The 17,173-nt window shown below is 31.0% G+C and overlaps 1 protein-coding gene across 3 annotated transcripts in view; it reads left to right on the top strand.

Moving 5' to 3' along the window:
• LOC108750704 (MLX-interacting protein) overlaps positions 1-15,878 on the top strand; it is a 26,032-nt gene extending 10,154 nt beyond the window's left edge. For 2 of the 3 annotated variants that reach the window (XM_018490370.1, XM_018490369.1), the window contains exons 4-17: positions 9,272-9,378; positions 10,786-10,859; positions 11,329-11,454; positions 11,668-11,881; positions 12,064-12,159; positions 12,242-12,509; positions 12,604-13,156; positions 13,230-13,397; positions 13,547-13,691; positions 13,903-14,000; positions 14,076-14,542; positions 14,714-14,840; positions 14,947-15,076; positions 15,284-15,878. In XM_018490370.1, coding sequence (XP_018345872.1) covers positions 9,272-9,378; positions 10,786-10,859; positions 11,329-11,454; positions 11,668-11,881; positions 12,064-12,159; positions 12,242-12,509; positions 12,604-13,156; positions 13,230-13,397; positions 13,547-13,691; positions 13,903-14,000; positions 14,076-14,542; positions 14,714-14,840; positions 14,947-15,076; positions 15,284-15,405 — 2,695 coding nt within the window. In that variant the 3' untranslated portion in view covers positions 15,406-15,878. Of the gene's footprint in view, positions 1-9,271; positions 9,379-10,785; positions 10,860-11,328; positions 11,455-11,667; positions 11,882-12,063; positions 12,160-12,241; positions 12,510-12,603; positions 13,157-13,229; positions 13,398-13,546; positions 13,695-13,902; positions 14,001-14,075; positions 14,543-14,713; positions 14,841-14,946; positions 15,077-15,283 lie in introns of all 3 variants that reach the window. The other variant, XM_018490371.1, reaches the window with a different exon arrangement.
• The last annotated feature ends 1,295 nt before the right edge of the window (positions 15,879-17,173 follow it).

The following is a 17,173-nucleotide window of genomic DNA, read 5'->3' as shown; positions in this document are numbered from 1 at the left end:
GTAAAGTAGAGTAAAAATTCTAACGAGATATCACAATAGTTTTTGAATTATAATCGATCAAAGATAATAATATCGCGTGGAATTAGAGCGATGCTCGTTATACAACATAAGCATCGGTCTGTTATCTTTTAGAAACGCGTGTTTGTATAACTATAGGCCTGCGCGAATTCTACGTAATAACTAGTTATCTTTGATCAAGTTATAATTCAAAACTATTATGACATTTTTGTTTTTTGACATTTTAGGTTTTTTTACTCTACTTCTAGAATACACTATTAAAATATTGTACGATGGCTGTGAGATACTCCGTATGTTAGATTTTATGTCGACAATTTATTTATAGATAATAATTTTTTAAGAAAACTGTTGAAACACATTTTTTTTTAGTTTTATACGAGCAACATTATACTATCTATTAATAATTTTGTACGTTAAATTAAATGTACGTAAATTAGAAGTACAATCACGTTAATTATGTTTTAAGAATTTAATTCTTTTCTATTCAAAATTTTTATCTCTTTATTAATAGCATTGCGATGAAAATCTATATATATATATATATATAATGTACTTAAAATATCATCGAATATAACATTATGAATTTTAAACAATATAATGAAAGAATTAAAATTGAGCTGATAATCATTTGTTTTTGAAATAAGAGACATAAAATATCTTAAAGTCTCGTCAGCAGCACAATTATACGAGATTAAAAAAATATAGAGGATGATGTTCTCTTGGAAGGCATGTTCGAGTGGATAATTGTTAATTCGATTACATCGCAAGATTAAATTACGATAAAATCTATGCTAAAGATTACAGATTATTTATTTGTTTTAATTTTATTTTCGCGACACTTAGATGTTTTCTTTTTTTCCTTGTAAAATGTATGTCTGTCTCTTTTTGACATAAATGACGTAAAGAAAAGGTGAAACCAACAGGTCTTATATCTGTGGTACAATGCGTACCGAAGGAAGAGAAGTGTTCTTGTTCTGAAAAAGTAAAAAAGCGCATCTTGCTCAGCAATCGAACAAATGCTGTCTGGTCTGGGCTGGCCGGTAGCATTCCCGCTGATAAAAGACAATTGAATTAATGAAAGAGAGGCCGTAGAACCAAACAACACCGCAATTAAGTGCGGCCTCGCTAAAGTTGCGCGCGAATGACGACGAACACACGGCTCCTACCGACAATTTCCGTTTCCCTCCCAACGACATCATGCCGCGATTGTCTCCCGTTGCCATATATAAACACTTTAGTTAAAGTCAACTCAGATTTAATTGTGATCCCGCTGACATTTAGCTTATTTTAGAAATCAAATTAAATAGAAACGAAAATTCAATTAACTTTCAGGTTTATGAAACCCGATAGAAAAAAGTGGAGCTTTCAAATTTCTTCCTTCCATTTCTTAGATTTATTATAAGCTTCTTTTGTACTAATTGTTTTCATAAATATTTCTTACGATTATTTTTGTTCTATTGTTAGGTTCTATTGTTAATATTATAATAAACGGGACAGTAAAGTATGAAAAAAAAAATAATTATATAGATAATTAAAAAAAATATATTTATAAGAATACTACAATAATTTAATTAAAAATTAGAATGTTGGCAATATGAGAATTTTATAGAAGTTTATTGAAATTGTAAGAAAATAATAAAATCGCGCTATATATAAGATTATCTAAAAAATATACAGAAAATAATTAATATCATGAGAAATAAATTTTATGATGGTGTTGAAACATTCCAAATAAATCAGTCAAGTTTCTTATGTGCCGATGTATTCGATGACGTTACAGCTGATTCATTGTGGCACGCTTACAAGCTATTGTAGTCACACGTGCAGTTTTAACATTGCTTAGTCACATTTGTAACCGCGACAGTTTTTGATAACCTCAAAGAAATTTCAATTGAGTTCATTCGCAATCAAATTAAAACCGCAATTTATATAATCTTTTAACATAATATTTATCAACGGTTTGTCAACAACTTGTTAGCTTGTTTAATAGGTTATTATCTAACAAACAATACGAAAAATAGAATTTTATGTCATACGAAATTTATAAGTAAAATATTGTCTTATCTTTTTTATTAGCTGTGCTGTACATTTTTTATTACATATATATTTTATTATATGTGTTGTATATTTCTATAAGTTTTTTTATAGAATTTCGAAAAAAAATACGCGTATTATATTTTTAAACATATAATTTAAGATAATAATTTCCACGTTTTCTTTATGTGACATAAAATTATTTTATTATATTATGTTATTGTATTTAGTACCGTTTGACGTAATATGAAGCCGCAAGATAGAATTGCGAGGCTGTAAACATAATTTGAAAATAATATCAACAATACAATTCGGGCAATATATTGCTAGTGTTCAATGTAATTTCAATTAATTTCCCAGTAAATTCAGTGTCGATATGGATATGGCGCTACATAATATCGGCTGTTGTCTTTGATGCTCTGACAAACAAGAGGCCAAATTAATTATATCTTTAACGACCTGGAAGGTGCGCCGCGCCTTGATTAATCGATCTCGTTCCGTTATCGTTGATAAGGTCTTGAAAGAATTGAACTCTTCCTTTTAATAAATGCAATACAAACACAGTTTGATGATAGGGATATAATGTAAACAGCAGTAAAAGTAATATTGCAAGTTTCGAACCAAAATAAGTGTTCCTTTTATAAGCATTATTGCTTTGGAGCAAAATAAAAGCAAAATTAATAAAAAAAAAACGCTGTCTTATAGCAAAAATGTTTAACTTTGAATTTTCAAGTGTTACATTTAAACAAATGTTACATTTATTAATTCTTAAGCTGAAAATTATATTTGTAAAAATAAATTTTATCAATCATCTTTTATTGTATGAATGGATCTGCGTTATTTTTTTCAGTTACATTTTGAAAATTGAACAGTAAACTCAAGCGAAATGATAGAAGGAGACTCTTTTATATTGAAAATTTTTGTTCAGATATAAGTATAATAGTTTCCTAGCGCAGTACCGACTCTCACGCGCATATAGATTTGAATAACTAGATGTTGATCTAATCGGGACTTGTTAAACTGGGCGTAGTAATGCGAAAAAAAGAATAAATGAAGCGATTAAGGATCAGTTTGCACAGTAATAGCTACCGATTGAAACGTATCTGTTGGAATTCTTCTTGAAATGGTGTTATTATTTCGATACAAAACTCACAATAAAGTTAGACGAAATTAGAAAAGTGATTTAGAACAATTTTCAAGTGCACGGAGTGTTTTTCTTCTTGCAATATAATGACATTGGCTTACAGTATTGATTGCTTTTCAAGTAATATCTTTTCGCAAACATCTTGCCGTGTGAACTTAATTCGGTACGTAAATTCGATACTTTTCTCAATTATCACTTAATATTGATCGAATTTTACATGCTTGACGCGTTAACAGTTTAAAAGCCGTATGATGAATTGAAATGAATTGATAAGTTGATATCGATATAACTGGAGAGAGAGAGAGAGAGAGAGAGAGAGAGAGAGAGAGAGAGAGAGAGAGAGAGTAAAATTTTATTGCAATAACAAAACCATACCTGTACATATTATGCATATTCTCACGTAATGTTTGCATATTCATGTATATCTTAATTAATTATCATGAAAATTATATTCATATTTGCGATACAGTAAACGCAAACCGATGTTCATGTTTTACGTCAGCAATCCCAGATCATCAATAGAAGCAGAAAATCTTAACGAAGTAATAATCATGATGCAGCATTTTATCACTTGATCGCAGATTTATGTTTATTCATCTTTACGTGTTATGAAACTCAGGTTATTAGATTCATTATACCATAGGATTATACTAATCGCTAATATATTTATTAAGTTTGCAATGAAAAATTTTACTACAGGAATTTAAAGTATATCAAAATTTTATATTGAAATTATATAATATATTATATCAAAAAATGAAAATTTATTAAAAAATTATACAAAAATTATTAGATGAAAATTTTATATAAATCAAGCTTTTAATATAAAGAAAATGGAGATTTATATGCTCTTTGAAATTTTTATAAGAAATTTACATAGCTATTTATATTGTCTATTTATTTTTATTTTTATTTATTTATTTCTATTTATATTCTTGATACACCAGAATAAATGATTGCGTTAACAAACCAGAATTAATCGAACTTTTGATTACATTCCCTATCGCGACATCACACTACACTCGAAAGAAAATATGAATGGATTGGATTTCCGTATTTACGTCGTTAATACTACTTATGAGATCGACAGAGTGTACGCATCCATTAGCGTCCATTCTTGCGTTGCAGATATCGTTGAATTAATTAAAAAACTATTCACAGTAATAACGCGGAATAAGAGCACCTATGCTCGGCAAAAGCCTGCACAAAAGCTACCGAATTGCGAAAGGTAAAATCTATTTTTTCCTCAGTTTGTTCTGTATCTTTCGACATAATGATTTACGAGTGCCGTTATCAACGAAAGATATTTACTTTATCGAAGTAACCTGTGTGCTTATTTAAGGACTTAAGCAAGAAATTTGTCTATACTTTGATAAAACAATCATAATAGAAAAAATAGTATGGAGTAATTAATAGTAATTTCGAATATTTCAAGTAATTTCTGAGGCAATACAATTTATTTTACATTACAACATTTTTTTAGATTTTTTAAAATCTTTTTTAATGTAGAAAATATGAGTTTTACGGCTAATTACTAATTTTCATTCTATATCGCAACGACCATAGATGTTTTCTTACACAAGTACTGTCTGCGTATATCATGAGAAAGTTGCTTTCTTTGCACACTATCACTTTATGCCTTACGTCAGCGTATCTCACGTCCTCTACATCTCTGCATAATAGCGCAGCTCTTATTAAAAATGATGACAGTTGCATGAAAATCAATGCATCAACGATTTCTAGGTCAGACAATCTCCAAGATTAGACTTTTTGGGATCAAGATGAAGTAATGTGAATGGATAACGAGACCTTGGCCGGTATTTATCTTCGATTTTTATATTTAAGACTGTCTTAAGTACAGTCTTAAAATATTGTGAACTAATCAGAAAGCCATATTAGCATCTTAAAAATTTGTGTCGGTATAATCATAGTCCATTCTTATTTTAAGACTGGTTTAAGCAATGTCTTAACTTAAGATGCTAATACAACTGATTGATTCATGACATAAGAACGAATTATGAATATCGACCCTTGCTTTTCAGCCAACATTGGCAAACTTCCAGTAAACATTTCGATGTAAGGTCTTTTAAAAAGCTCGAACTTGATCTTGATTGTCAGATCTTAAATCGCGAAAATGCGAATCGTGTTTAGGCCTAGATTACCGTAAAAGCCTCCTCTCCGCCGTATGTCTTTTATCGATCAAGGCCACTGCGCCATCGTAAGCACACGTTCGTAGTGCGTATCGTGTGTACGCGCCAGCAATGTAATTTCCGTATGACGATCAAGCAACAAACAAGACGTACAAAATCGAGAATTCGCGAGTTGGAAGCGCTCCGTGGAGGCTCGCCCACCTATCCAACCAGTGGTTGGGCTATTTTCCTGACTGTTTGACGTATACTCACCGTATATTTTTACAACGATCAATACATTACGTGAAAGAAGATATTTATCATTCAATTGCTATTTGAAGAGGCCTTTGCGCGAATGAGGACATTTTTTATCTTGACAATAATCCCGAAAGAGTTTTAAGAAATTATTCTCGAATGTCTATAAATTCTCAGAATGTTCGTTCCTTTATAAAAGTTCTCTATGTAATTTTTCCTTGAAGAATTATTTTATTATTGAATAAATTTTAATCCAATAACTTTATAATTAGAATTATAAAATCGTAAAATTCACAATGAAATTCATTTCTCAAAAAAAAAACAAATTTATTGTTTTCGAGATGGAGTGTTTAACGAGGGATTAAAGGCAGACGAATTTAGTTTCCACGGCACGATCTTTGCTCTCTTCTTATAATTCAGATAATTAAAGCCGCGAAATGCTGAAAATAAAAACGGTATCGAGGGATTCGCGCTTATCGAAGCGAGTGACTTGGTACTTCTTTTGTTCAGGCCGTGCGTAGCACTTTATAATTTATCGTTGGTATTTTTTCAGAAATCTTTCTACAAACGCGACGCGATATCTGTTTTGTCATACCATTGAGTTTCTCGACAATACGATAATAATCGCAATTCTGCTAGGTTGGTTGATCTCAACCGAACAGCGTATCATGCAATGAGCAAATAACTCATTATCTGATAATGAGATTCTGTAGCGCTACATATGTATCATTAATGTTGCGAAAATGACGAAATTCGCAAATAACGACGGTGACGCGCATATTTTCAAGCAAACAGAGCTAATTAGAGCGTAAACAAATTTTTATTAATACAATTAAACAATTTACAAAATTGTAAATGCTTAATCGTAAAAATGTAATAAAAGAATAACACTTTAAAAAATAGGAATTTATTATTAATGGAATTTCTACAACATGTATGTTTATCAGATCGATTCAATAGTAACCATCAGTAAATAATAAAAATATTTATTTATGCAAACGATATATGTTTTAATCTATCTCATTAAAGCATTAATTCTGATAATCTTTCTTTCCTTTTTCCCTTTTTTTCTTTCTGTTTAAAGAAGTCCCGGAATTTTCAAATTAATATCTACAAAAAAGCTCCCGCCTTAATCTTTGCTTATTTTTGAGATTAATATATTGCAACTTTGTTATCAGTAATGTAACCATCGCAATAATCCGTATGTAAAGAATAATTAATGATAAGATGAGCAAAAAAAGTTAAAAATACTTTTATAATATATTAATTACATATACATTTATTACTAGTACAAATACATTGATATCGTTTAGCTCTGGACTCTAATTTTGTTACACGTATAGTAATGTGAAGAAGTTAATGAATCACTCATACAGCGTATTTACTTGCGCGGAGTCATTACATATTTTATTGCTTGCAAATAACTTTCTTAATATTTGCTTTTTTGCAAATAATAAAAACAAATTTTACCTTACTAAAGTTGTTACTGTACACACAAATAAAACATACATATTTACAAAGGTGTATATACAAGAAGATGCTGTTAGAATGTACATTTGTGTCATTTTATCTATCTTGTTTTACGTTCAATGAACAATAAAGAATAAAGAATGACACAAATAGCTCTAATAGTGTCTCTGCGAATACACTGAAGATGTTCTTTGTAGTAAGTGCATTTTTTTTTATTTTAATTAATTCCACGGGATTAATTAATCCGGCACATACTTTGACGATAATTTCTTGTAATTATTTTGTTTTTTGTTTACCAATCTTCTATTTAGAGTTATCTCGTAAGAATTTCGGGTGCAAATGACATTGGATTTTTTACAATTTTTTTTTCTCTGCCGCATTTTTCGAGCTCTTATCTAATCTCTTAAAAAATTATAAAAATCGAAATGGCAATAACTCGGAAAGAACTTGGCCGGCCAGGGTCTAATGCCAAGGAGAAGAACCCTCGCTATGTGTTCATCATACAGATATGAGCAAGTGGAAATCTTCCGACTATAGATATTTTGTTGACACTTCGTCTGCGATATATCGACGAATAAGATGATAACGAAAGCTCGCCACAAAATTTTGCAATTGCAATTTTCAGATATTAAAAAAATACATATGTAGCTTTTTCCTATAAAATTCCTGTAAAGTTCAATGATAAATTTATTTTTATATTTGAAGTATATTCCTATCATAAAAATTTGTCTTATCGATAGAAAGGACGTTTAAATACACTTATAATTATTTCGTATTATGACAATATAGTAATTGACTTTGTATTATACATTTATTTCTGATATACTGTACATAAATTTTTGAACGTAAGCGATCAAACTTACAGAATAATTTCACAAAAAAAACTAGATTGGATTGTATTCTTTTACAGAAATTTGTGATATTGGCCATTGCTGAAAAACAGTAATTAATTATTTATTTTAAGTATTAAAAACATTATTGTTTAATACTTTTATAATACTCCAAGTAATTAATTATTATTTTTTTAGTAATAAACTCTGGCCAAATTTCTATAAGGATTAGAAAAAAAATTAACGATAACAATAACAGTAATAACATTACGATAAAAATGTAGTCGAATAATATTTCATTAGCACTAAAGTGGATCTTTAAGTGTGTTTTTAATTTATGTTAAATCACAGATGCCAGAAAGAAATATGTATGTTTGCAAGCTTATATCGTTTCTTGAGCTCTCATGTAGAAATTCACTTCAAATCGTTCTAACTGCGCCTTGGAAAGCTCGCACAAAGCATACGGTGTTCCCCGCGATAGAGAGTTTGCGATAGAGAGAGATAAGCTTGTCGAAATCACAAACACTCGCCTACTAACGAGTCAAAATTATTGGTTACGTCTTAAAGTCACTGCGATGTATCTGCCTGATTAAAATGTTTTGAAGAGGCAGCAGTCTAAATTAACATGTGTTTCGTTGAATGAATTATATTCCGAGGGGCATTACTGATACAGGATATTGATATACTAATTTTATTGTTAGTTTAGTCACTTGCATTTTTTTCTTTTTTTGTTAAAAACAATAGAAAATATTTTTTTATACGTGCGTAGATAATGAATATCTCGTGCGAAATAGATGTTACTGAATTCAAAATAAAGTAAGCGTTTTTGTAAGCACATCTTTAAAAAAATAAATAAATGTTATTGTATTATAAACTATTAGAATGTTTATAAACTGTAACAGGATATTTGTGCTTATATAAATTCTTTAGGCATATTCTTCATTTCATTTTGCACTTCATCTTTTCTAATAAAAATATCAAAATTCCAAGAAAATCTTATTCTGCGTTCAAGTTTTGAGTGATGTTTATTTTGACAGAATTTCAGTTTACAAATGAATTAGTTACATCATATTTTGATATTTGATGTGGAAAATTTAAAAAAATGGAATTTAATCCTGAAAATAATCCTGAACTCTAAATAAAAAATTACCTGAAATGAAGTTTATCCAAGTATTTCAATAACACTTTATACAGAAGCAATCTAAAATACCGATCTTTGGGTGTGATTTGGTTATTACATTTTATATCATTGCAAAAGAATTAATATGAATAGTAATAAGCTTCAGACGATATATGTTGATAACATATTGATTATATAGCATTATCTATGTTGATTATATAGAATTCGAGTTTGATTACACAGTGGGTATGACGTATGGGATTTGTTCCAGACAGAAGCTGACATCGCCTAAGTGGAATCGCTTCAAAGGCATCAGATTAAGATGGAAGGACAAGATCAGACTGAACAATGTAATCTGGAGATGCTGGCACATGCAATGTAAGCGAGAAAAAAAACACTTAGCATCTTCTGTCAACCGATACATTTTAAATATAAAAAACGGAACTCTCTCTCTCTCTCTCTCTCTCTCTCTCTCTCTCTCTCTCTCTGGGACATTTTCTGATTTAAATTTAATTTATTATTACGTAAATCTATCTTTATTTTACTGAAAAAATACGGAATAACACAATTGATAAGCTTCAGGTTTGCTTTGTTATCTTCCAACGTATCGTCACGAGTTCATAAACTCGATCTTAATCTGTCTTCACGTTTATCGATCAAAACACTCGATGTACTAAATGAAATGATCATAGTAGTTTCCAAAAGTGTTTCTGTGCTTAAATATTGTACTTTTCCATTGAAGCATACAAGCAATACAAGAATGAAAAATTTATATAATCAATATAATTCGTAAAATCATTTTAAACGCAATATGGAGAATTGATGTTAAAAATTATAAACATACTTCAGTAAATTTTTTATATTTGAAGCGAATTTTACACGAATTTCAGACTGACCACTTTTTGTGTTTTCTTTGAAAATACTTCAATTTCAACCTGCTTTGTTTCATTGATACTTCGATTATCGTGATATACGCAGAGTGCTGCTTATCAAGTTCAGACAGCTACCGGCTGTCTTGCTATTCATCGAACGGCCGGATAAATAATTACTCGTCTATTTAAAGAGCTTCATCTCTGCGTGCTACATTCGTATCAATAGTACTCACCTGGCGCAAGTCCAATTTATCATTACGAGTCAAGGAAGCTCGTATTTTACGTATATGTGTATACATAATTGTTTTGTTCTATTAGCCCAATTTATTCGAACACGAAATACCAAGCCGAAATGAGATGTCGAAATAAGAAAATAATAACATCGAGAAAAAAATAATAACACATATTATTCGTTTTTTGCCATTACACAATTACTACAATTATTAAAACCATATCAATAATCTATATATAAATAGTTCAAATAGAAAATTGGTCTAGAAATAAGAGTAAATTGAATTTTATTTTGGTGCGCTTGTCGTAATTGTTTAAATTTTAATTAAATCGGCTATACGGTTTTTTTAATCGATACTTTTTTTAAACTTTTGCAACTTATCGTACAGCATGTTGATAATCGTAAAGTAAACGTAAAGTTAAGTAATTGAAATAAATGCACTCGGTTTATCATCTAATGACCAATTTTGCGGAAATGTGGACCTTCGAATTATATTTGAGGTCATATCTGTAATTATCTATCTATATTAATATACAATACCTACCTTTTGAAGAACTTGAAGTTCTTTTTTTGTTTAAATATTTACAATTTTTGTGGTAGTTTTCTCAAAAAATTTTAATAGACTGAAATAAATATCAGTTAAAATTTTATTTTTAATGGACAGTAATTTTTCTTTTTTAGTTATATTGAAGCAAAACACGCTAGTGTGTCAGTTTGCATCGCCACTTGACGTGGATACTCACAACAAACCCGAGGTATGACCCCTACATTTAACTTAAATTTTCGATAATAATATATTGATTATTGACTTACATGAAGCATACATTTATTAAGCTCCGTACTTAAAATAATCATAATGGATTAGTGAATCAATTATTATAATTTTCTTTAATAACCAATCGATCTTAATATCAACAAATCAGACATCAGACGTCAATTATTAATGATGATTAAATAGCAATGCTTCGTTACATGTACTATTTGGTTTTGTCCAATTACGCAATTGGGAAGTATCTTTATCGCAATTGGCGACAGCTCGTTTGATTAGATAATTCGTAGGAGTTTGTAATTCCTCGAAGTATCGCTAGCAGATTGCATGCGCGTAATGCATACTCAAGTAATAAGAAAATCCGAGTAACCTTATAAAACCTCGTAAAATGTTTTTACGTTTCCTAATAAGAATTGCGCTTAGTGAACGTGAATCATTGCCATATCTCTTATCAGGCGGTGGTCTTAGAGGGAAAATACTGGAAACGAAAGCTCGCGGCCGTCACAGCGGAATACAAAAAATGGCGTATGTTCTATCGAAACAAAATCCTTGGCTGCACGAACAAAGATGGCATAGAGATGGTACGTATATATTTATAAAAGGATATACAGTATTAATGCTTGAAAATTGATGCTTGAAAAATATCTGCGCCATCTTGAAAAATAATAGAAATGGACAGATAATTAATAAATTTAGATATCAATGTCTCTTTATTATTGTGTTTGCTTGAATAGACAGATTTCCCTTATTTTCATTAGATATGAAACACAAATATGATACGGTATTTTTTTCAGATGGAATCAATGGATTTGCTAGATTGGGGCAGTGAATGTGGCCTCACCGGTGACTTTGGAGTGGCTACGGGAAATGCATTTGGAAATACAGGTGGTGCTTCAGGTGGAGAGAGTATGATGGTTGATGAAGACTATATGGAATTGATGACCGATACACTTTTTTCAACCATCAGCTCGAATCAACCGATATACTTTCCTGATCCTAGAGAAATCGGTAATTCTTTTTGAGACGTTATATCCGCGAGATATCCGCTTATGTGCATCCGTTTGTATTCTTGATATATTCTTGATGATTGTATTTTTTTTTGGAAAACTTATATTCGGCAATCGTAAAAACAAAACTATTATTTATAGAAATATTACAAATATTATAATACACAAAATATGATTCAACAGCGCGAGGTGCTAATTTAGCGGATTTCATTCAACCTAGTCTAGGCCCGTTGCAACCGAACCTGGATGATTTTATGGATACGTTAGAGCCATTGCAAGGTATACGATAATAATATTAAGTTATATATGAGATTGTGTTTTGCACAACGTTTTTTATATGTTACATATTTTCTTATTTAAGAATTCTTAAACTCGAAATTGCCTCCCGTACCCGAAGAAGATGATATATTTCGAAATAATAATCTAAATACTAATTATCCCGATTTGGACCTGATGACACCAATTAATCAAATGAATGAAATAGGCGAGGTTCCGACGATAAAAAACGAACATACCGTACAACAACTGTCTCAGGAAGAGCAAGAGGCTAACATGCAGAATCTCCAATACACCGCCAAGATATATACTCAGCCTCAACCTGAAGCAGCGAATATGTATAGGAATAACATGTGAGTATTACGAAACGATTACTTCACGGATAAGCGGATAAAGAGTAAAGTCCGAGGTACAATTATAATTCATATATCACTCTTTTCCATTTAGAGCTATGAGTCAAAATTATGCTCTTCAACCGAACTTCGAAGCGTCCGTTACGACAAATCAACCCATACGAGAAAAGACTAGAGGTAGCAGAGGGTTGTCGAGAAACAGCCGCGTGATACAGCAATCCCAACAACAGCAGCAACAGGATATATATCAAGCGACTGCGCAACAGCAGAATTCAGGCTTCCAATCGCAACCGCCGCAGTCTTACGCGATGGAGATTCAAGCGGTGCGATTAACACCGGTGCAACCACAATCTGTTCAGATCACTACACTGAACGATCAATCGGCAGTTAATGCCAGTCATATACCTGCAATCACCGCCGCTGCTGTGCAAAATCTGGTGACAGTACAGCATAATTTTGCCACGCAAGCCGTCAATTCGCAACTGCAGACCCAGCATCAAGCAATAAGGCCTTTGCCGACCCTCTCGCCGATGTCTAGCAAACCTTACAAGATCGTCCAACCGCAGCAGCAGTGCTATAAATTTCCGAACCTCGTACAGAACCTTAATGCTCAACAGTGTAAATTTAATACCAATAGCTTACTTAAGGTAACTAAAATATAATAGCATTTTCAAATATATTGAATATATGAAAATAATGCATGTTGTGTTTATTTTTCAGACGCATCATACGCAACAAGTAGTATCGTCGGAGCAACCATCGCAGTCACAGATATTGCTACAGTGTAGGTCATCCAGTTTGGACCTTACTACGTCCACTTTGCATACCAAGCTGTTACCTCAACCGACGTCCAACGTGGAGAAAGAAGAGATCTTCGCTGTACCTAAAGTCAGTATCTCACTCGTGTCGATATATAGACTAGACCGACAGCTTACTTTAATAGTCTAAAAAAAACGTTAAATTTCCAATTTTTTAAAGTGCTAATATTCAAGTATCGGTTAAAATATTTTCAATAAAATTACAATATATTTTTTTAGTATCAAATGAAAGGGAGGAATAGATCCCGAAGTAGTTCTTCTTTAACGGCGCCTAGAATACATCCACCGCCGCTAGTATCTGCAGTGAGTGACCCAGCCCTGAATCTGAATAACAATGTTTTGCTTGCACGCTTACTTACGAATAGTACGTATTTTTATTGCAATTCTATCTTTTCTTATATGAAAAATGTAAAAGTCTTATGAGATCAATTGAACATTACTACGATTTACGCAACATATCTTTATGATATTAATTAAATTTAATTAAATCTCTCTTACATTAATAAGAAAAATTTGAAGTAATGATTCTTATCTTCATTGATATTTATAACTGATTAATATCTTCACTTCGATAGAAGTAACGCAAGTAACGACAACTCAACATATCACGACCCCAGTGACTGTACAAACAATACAAACTTCTAGTATACAACAGACTCAACCACAGCAACAGGTATTAGAGAAAAATCAATTTATAACGTAATTGCCAATTTGTTTGAGATCAATAATTTATATTGATATTTTGCAGACAATGCCACCATCCACAGCCCAACAGATTCTCTTAAATGCGAAAAATCAAACACATCAGTCTCACAATAGTCCAATAGGTTCACCAAAGGATAGCAGCTCTAACGCACACAGTCCTCAGGCTTTAAGTCTTAGTCCTCTACATAGCCCCATGAGTATAGGTAGTCCTTTATCACCCACTCGTGGATACATGAAGAATGAGTCAGAAAGGGGGCAGTACAAAGAGCAGAGGCGAGTCGGTCATATTCATGCGGAACAGAAACGTAGATATAACATCAAGAATGGCTTTGATATGCTGCACAGTTTGATACCACAGCTCAGTCAGAATTCCAATACGAAATTGAGCAAAGCCGCAATGTTACATAAAGGGGCGGATTATATCCGACAACTTAAGGCGGAAAGACATCAATTAAAAGATGAGATGGATAGCCTGAGACAACAAATTGAGTGCCTTAATATGTCTATTAGGTATATTCTAGATATATTCCTAATAAATTAGGAAAAAACGTTATAAGTAAAATTTAAAATAATGACTAGTTAGCAATTATCGCTCATGAATAATTGTTAAATATTTGTTAAATGTACAATTATCTATATAAATAAGATAATCTTGAATGCTTCATGATGTTATTCTTGTAGTAATTGTCAATCTATGCTTCCTGCAACGGGTGCTCCAATTGGTTCTAGACATAGAACTAGCAAGATAAAAGAGATGTTTGATGAATATGTACGTGTGCGCACGCAAGAAAACTGGAAATTCTGGATTGTATCCTTTTTTTTCTTTTTCTTACACATTGTATCTTAAACTATTGACTCACATAAAGTATATCAAGGATTTTGAAAGATTAGATTCCTTAATATAATAAAATCAGTTCAGTATATTGTTAGAACCATTGATGCTGTCTTTCAATGCTTCAGTCTCAACTGCAAGTATCGAGGATTTGTATAGAAGTACATTATTGTGGGTAGATCAACATTGTTCACTCGTCGATCTCAGACCAGGTTTGTATGCAAAGGAGACATCCAAAAAAATACGCTTAAATATTTTCATTGCTTTTAATTATATAAAGTGAGTTAGTATGATTCAAGGAACCAACTAAAACGATAATAGAAAAAAATTACTCAAAATTATTATTTGTAAGATCTCTCTTTGACATTGTAATTTTTCTATAATATTCATAATTATTTTGATCAAAATATTATTTTCAGCTGTTCTGAATTCTCTCAAGACTCTGTGTACTGCCACTGATATTTTATCAGATCCGACCCGCCTTCCCGAAGAAGCGCTTGCGGCAGTCAATCGAACGGAACGCCGACGATCCATGCAGTGATCAAGTGCGTGAATTCAACAGCGTGTTTGTATAAATAAAGTTTAAGGTTTAGATATATATATATATATATATGAATGTAAGAATGATAGTTACCGTATAACTTAAGTTAGTCTATGTGAAACAAAAAGAAGACATAACGTTCGGTTAGTTAACCGAAATGCAGAAATAAGAATTTAAGTGCAATTCCTCTTTTTATTGCAACGTCACGTTATTGTTGCAAAGTCTATAATATCTATAATAGATAATTATAAAAAACGTTTTATATTACAGATTTGAATAAAAAATATGTGTACATACTTATACTGCAGTACGTATGCTGACAGTATGTATGTTGATGCAGTACTTGATACTAATATTGACATGGCACAATCATTCGCATTAACATAATTGCTTTTTGACAAAATTGTCTCATGTGTACTTTTTCTCACGTTTATTTCGCGCAGTTGTATACATTATATGAAATTACATAGACTCGAACATTCTAATGATGGAATAATTTATAAAGTAAAAAAAGAGTAAATTACATATTCATACAACTTTTTCATAATTACGCATAATAAACGTTCATATAATTAAATTCATTCCATTGCTTTGAGAGATATTCTTCAGATTGATAGCTTAATATATTATATAAACATAATTATTATAAGACTATAAGAATCTAAAAACTTGACCAAAAAATGATTGAACTTCTACATTAAAGATTAATATTTTTATTAATCTTTTTCGAAAAATGTTTTATTTATATTATCACTTCATTGTATGATTAGAAATTTATCACATAGCTATTAAAATAGATCATATACTGTAAATAAACTTTTTTAGCTTTAGGACATTTTTCTTTGCGGAAATACTACGAAAGATAAGTAACGCATTAAAAATGATAGACTCAGTGCCATAAATGTTCTGATGAACTGCAAAGATAATTCAAGAGTTGAAAAAAAAGAAGTTAGACAAACGAGAGTACGGCGTGGTACTTAGTAAAAAATTCAAAGCATTTAGTTCTTTATATGTAAATTATATTTAATTTGGTGTTAACTTCGTTTCGGTCGCATTATATTTCGCCAATTTCAGCGATATAATCTCAGAATTAAATCCTCCACACTCTCGATTACAGATTGAGTTCTCGCTCATCTGCATTAATTCAAACTTATCAAAGTTCTATGCCAGTTAAAAAAGATATAAAAGCCTGAAGCCAAAAATATGAGATATATCAAATTTACAAAGCTAAATCAGGAATCAATCATAACGAATTGAATTAGAATAAAACGTTAAGAAATTATAAAATTGCTAAAATGAGTAGATCTTAAGGATTTGTATTAAAATATGCAGTTAGCTTATTACATTCTTTTATTTCACTTCTATCTTTTGTAGACACCCAAAACACTCGCATATTAGTACTTTTGTATCGCATTAATCCTCTTCTATTTACTGTGTTTGATGATCAAGATAAATAAGTGTCTAACACTGTAAGATTTCAGTCAAGGCGCACACTTTGTATCTTTTTGCTAATAAAAAAAAAATTGCTACAAAAGTTCGAAGTGCAAGCCAAAACCTGAAACTGTAACAGAGTTGTGGAACACTCGTTTGCCTAACTTTTGTTAATTCTGTTTTTACATCAAGTAAAAAGTTAATACCATTACAAGCTAACACTGATTATTCTTTTTTTAATTTTGAGAGTCCATAACAATTGTGTTTGTTGAAAAGATAAGTTTTGGGAAAATGTGACTTGAAGATACAAATAATTTTCTTTATGTGAAGTATCAAT

The sequence above is a fragment of the Trachymyrmex septentrionalis genome, unplaced genomic scaffold (assembly GCF_001594115.1).
Source record: "Trachymyrmex septentrionalis isolate Tsep2-gDNA-1 unplaced genomic scaffold, Tsep1.0 scaffold37, whole genome shotgun sequence".
NCBI classification, from domain to species: domain Eukaryota; kingdom Metazoa; phylum Arthropoda; class Insecta; order Hymenoptera; family Formicidae; genus Trachymyrmex; species Trachymyrmex septentrionalis.
The sequence above is the reverse complement of the archived record's forward strand: the minus strand, read 5'-3'. Positions and strand labels throughout refer to the sequence as shown.